The sequence below is a fragment of the Arachis duranensis genome, chromosome 3 (genome assembly GCF_000817695.3).
Source record: "Arachis duranensis cultivar V14167 chromosome 3, aradu.V14167.gnm2.J7QH, whole genome shotgun sequence".
Lineage (NCBI taxonomy): Eukaryota > Viridiplantae > Streptophyta > Magnoliopsida > Fabales > Fabaceae > Arachis > Arachis duranensis.
Window position 1 is genome coordinate 124,280,752 of NC_029774.3, and position 4,623 is coordinate 124,285,374.

Below are 4,623 nucleotides of genomic sequence, written 5' to 3' on the forward strand. Positions count from 1 at the left end.
GGGTGTGTGTGTGTTGGCTGAAGTAGTTGGATTAGGAAAAATTAGGGATTTTTTTGTTTAATTTGAAAATTTTGGGATTTATAGTTAGAAAATAAAGATTTTATAAAGGAATAAGGATAAATATGATAAAATTGGAGGATAAAATAATTTTAAAATTAAATATACTCTATTAAAAATATTTAGGAATATTATCTATCAACATATTTCTAAGTTTAATTAATTATTTTTAATTTAAATTATAAAATAAAATATAAAATAACCAATTATAATAAAATTTACAAAAATATTAATTAACTTAACTCTACATATTCATAAAATTAATTTAATTACTTTAGATTAATTTCTAAAAATAAAAAATTTAAATTAATATAACAAACCATAATTTATTCATAATAAAAATTACTTAAATTCAATTATATAATTCTTCCATTATTGAATTTTAATCTCTATCATGCAAAATATTAAATTATAATAAAATTACATAAGAATTTTGATTAATATAAAAATTAGTCGAACAATGCTTTGCAACAAAAATTATTGTATTTTGTGACAAACAAATAACTTGTTACAAATAATATTAAATTTTGTGATAAATTAATTTTTTGTTACAAAATAATTAGAGTGTTTGAAATAAATGGATATTTTGTTATAAAATATTTTAAACTTTTACAACAATTTCGTCTTTTGTTGTAAAATATTATAAAATTTTACAACAAAATACCGATTCGTTACAAAAACTAATATAATTTGTAACAAAAGAATTAAGTCGTTACAAAATAACAAAATATTTTATAACAAATTATATTATTATTACAAAACATTATTATTATTATGATGTAATAATTATTATTTTTTTAACAATTTTAAATTTATTACAAAATTTTTATTACAAATATTCCATTATCTTATAGTGTCCTCGTCTGACCCCTATCCACACACGCCTCCTCCTCTCCATTCTTTATCTCGGAACCTCGCGGCTCATCCTCCTGTGCTCCTCTTCCTGTGTCAAAGTATCAGTAAGTTTTTTTATGAAATTGTTTTTTTTTTTTAATTTAATTTGCCTCACTGGACCTTTAGCTTGCTTTTGAATTGTTGAAATAAAAATTGAGCTAGTCATAGAAGCACAGATTAGAATTCGACGAAAATTTTCACATAAAATTTAGCTTTTTCAATGATTTTGCCTTTAAAAATATTCGCGATACTTTGATTTTGACTTCAAATTTTGATCTTTTTTATAATTTATTTTGTCTTTCAATTGTTGGTAATGATTACGTTTAATTAGTGCTTCTGAGTTTTTTTTCAATGAAGCATAAATAGAAAAGTATTGATTGAATTTCTTGATATAAGCTATATTTAAAAGTGACTAACATAAATAATTAAGAGTTCAAATCCATCTTATTTGATATATTTATGATTTGGTGTAACGATGTAACTTCTTGAAAGTTAATTTTGTTTGTTGGATTAAAAGTTACATTTAAAAATTGGCAGGACGAATATGTGTACAAATAGATTAAAATGCAAGATTTTAAAATCTGATAATGATGGAGCGAGATGTATAAAAGTCAAAGTAGGAGAAATGAGATTGAATGAGACAAAAATTTATTCCTATTCATCCCAAGATGAATATCTGCAAAAACAGATTAGGATGCAATATTTTAAAATTCACGAATAATAATGGAGCGAGATATATAAAAATTAAAGTAGAACGAATGAGATTGAGTAAGACAAAAATTTATTCCTACCCATCCCATTATCTTTTCTATCTTTTTTCTAATCAAATTCACATAAAAATAAAATAAAATAAAATTCCCATACCAATAACATCATTGTCACATGCGTTCATTATCATCATTAAACAATACAAAATGATAAAAGAAATTTATTCATCCTGTAAAATATTTTTTTATTTTTAAATAAATTTATTTTTAATATTTATTGTTTAGTTTTTAACTTTTATTTCGTATATATATGATATAATTTTTTCTTATTATTGAAAGGGCCGTCCTATAATTAAGTCATATATATTCCTAAATGGTATTTAAATTTAAACTGATCTAAATTAAATCATTTAACCAATTCAATCCAAATAAAAAATTGATAAACCGTATTAATTTGAATTTGATTGGGTTCTATTTTTTGCAAATTGTTGGATTGAATCGGATTTCGAATATACTTTTTGTAATCGATCCAATTCAATCTAAACCGCACATAATGTGCTATAATGTTATTATTTTATTACTATATTTATAATTATACTTATACTATATTTAATTTGTTATATATTTTTATATTATTCATGTATTATTATTATTATTTAATAAATATTTTATATTTAAAATGTTATTTATTTATTAGTTTAACTAACTTATACTTTTATTTCTATTGTTATGTTATTGTTGATTTTTAAAATATTGTTGAGACTTGTTATATTATGGTTGGTTATTTAAAATTTAATGTTGAGACTTGTTATATATATATTTAATTTTTTTAATTTACAGAACTGCAAATTCAATCAAATCCAATCCAAACCGCTTAAAATTGAATCGAATTAAATTTGATTTTTTTTAAATCATTCAATCCAAACTATACCGTAAATAAAATTAATATTCGAATCAAATAAATTTTTTACTCAAAATCTATCCAAACTTACCCTAAATGCTCTTAATATCCAGGGCTGGAGCTTTTCATGGACAATGGGGTCATCACCCCCCAAATATTTTATATAAAAGTGAGTAATGCTTTTTCAAATATAATATTTAGCTTTGATAATTAATTTTTGGCAACAATTTAGTTTAATGTTATTTTAAGTTTTATTAGTTTTTTAAGTTAATTTTTTTAGATACAAAATTAAGATATTCAATAAATATTGGTGTTATAATATTTAAAGTTTTGATTTTTTAAGTTCCAAGCTAAATTTTAAATAATTATAATTTCATGTATTATCTTTAAAAAATTGGATATTTTTTATCAATTTTAATATTATGTTATATTATTTTAGTTTCTTTTTTCTACATATTTAATATTTTATATATTCTAATTTTTTTTTATAATTATAATGATAAAAATTAAAGAATTATGTCTTTTTTAAAAGAAAAATTAATGTTAAAAAAAAATATGTAATTTATAATATCAATAGATAATTTTATTATTCCAATAAATCATAAAAAAAAGTTATTCAATTCAAGTATATAACTTTTAAATGTTCAAATAATGATAACTAATTAATAAGTTTGATCTTATTTGTTTGATTTTATTTTTTTAGATGAGACTTTAGAAATAGTTAATTTTAATTTTGATAATATCACCCAAATAATTAAAAGATATTATGATAAATGACATTAATATAAAAAATATTTAAATAATTATTCTTTATCTAATACAAAATTTTCAAACGATTTTAATATGTTTGGTTTAATATTTTTTTATAATCAAAATAAAATATAATATATTATTTTTTATTTTTTAAATTGTATATTGGTCTCTCAAAAATTTTTTTTTTAAGCTCCGTCAGTATTAATATATCCTTTATTAAAAAAATGAGAATTATTATTTTGACATGACTAATTTCGAATTATTTTTAATTTTTCAGTCGTTATTAGTTAAGGTAAAAAAAGAAAAAGAAAAAAAAATTCAAATACTATTTAGAGACGACTTTCAGTCAAAAGAGTTTCGTAAAGTTAATTGTAGCCACCTCAAAGGTTCATGTCAGTCATTTCATTATAATTGCAGTCAAAGCTAAGTAAAATTAGAATAGAACAATGAATTTCGGTTCATTCGTCTGGATTCTGGAGAAAAGTCAGCATTCAGCAGCACTCACGTAATAATTACTTAAATAGGGAAGTGAACCACTAACTACGTCAATAAGATTCACAATGAATAGAGTAGTCTAAAATTTAGACGCTATTTTAATTTTATTTGTGAGTTAAATTTATTTTATTTTATTATTTTAAATTTTATATATATTAATAAAATAAAAAATAAAAAAAATTAAGTTCAAATTAAAATTAAAACCAATAAAATTTTAAAAAAATTTAACATAAAAATATAAATAATATGATCATCAACTAATTTAGTAATTATTTTAAATTATTTAAAAAAATTTGTAGATTTAACATTCATTTTCTCATTACACATACATAACTTTTAGGAATAAGTATTGTTTTGGTCCCTCACGTTGAGGCTCGGAATCGAAACCATCCCAACGTAATTTCCAATTTAGAATCATACTTAACGTTTTTTTCATATTAAAATCGTCATTTTAATTTTTTTTAGACAAAAATACTCTCACCACCACCAGCACAATTACCTCCTCCGCCACCACCACCACCAACACCAACACCACCACCACAACCACCACCAGCACCACCAATAACACCAATACCAACACCAACACCAACACCAACACCACAACCATCACCACAACCACAACCACAACCATAACCACCACCAACCACCACCACCAACACCAACACCAAAAACACCAAACAGAAACAGAAAGCAGGAAACAACACCAAACAGAAACAGAAACAGAAAATAAGAAAGCAGAAACAAGGCGTGAGACAGAGGCGGCGAGGCGTGAGGCGGCATAAGCGAGGCGGAGGCGGCGAGGCTCGCGATCTCCAA

General features: G+C 22.7%; 1 protein-coding gene and 1 non-coding gene across 2 annotated transcripts in view; one reads left to right on the forward strand and one right to left on the reverse strand.

Moving 5' to 3' along the window:
• Positions 1-1,259: 1,259 nt before the first annotated feature.
• Positions 1,260-1,350, forward strand: LOC127745979 (small nucleolar RNA U36a). The gene has a single exon (XR_008007602.1). It is a non-coding gene; the product is annotated as a small nucleolar RNA U36a (small nucleolar RNA).
• Positions 1,351-4,268: 2,918 nt separating this feature from the next.
• LOC127745597 (glycine-rich cell wall structural protein-like) overlaps positions 4,269-4,623 on the reverse strand; it is a 1,383-nt gene continuing 1,028 nt past the window's right edge. The window contains exon 2 of the mRNA XM_052258501.1: positions 4,269-4,617. Coding sequence (XP_052114461.1) covers positions 4,269-4,617 — 349 coding nt within the window. The remainder of the gene's footprint in view (positions 4,618-4,623) is intronic.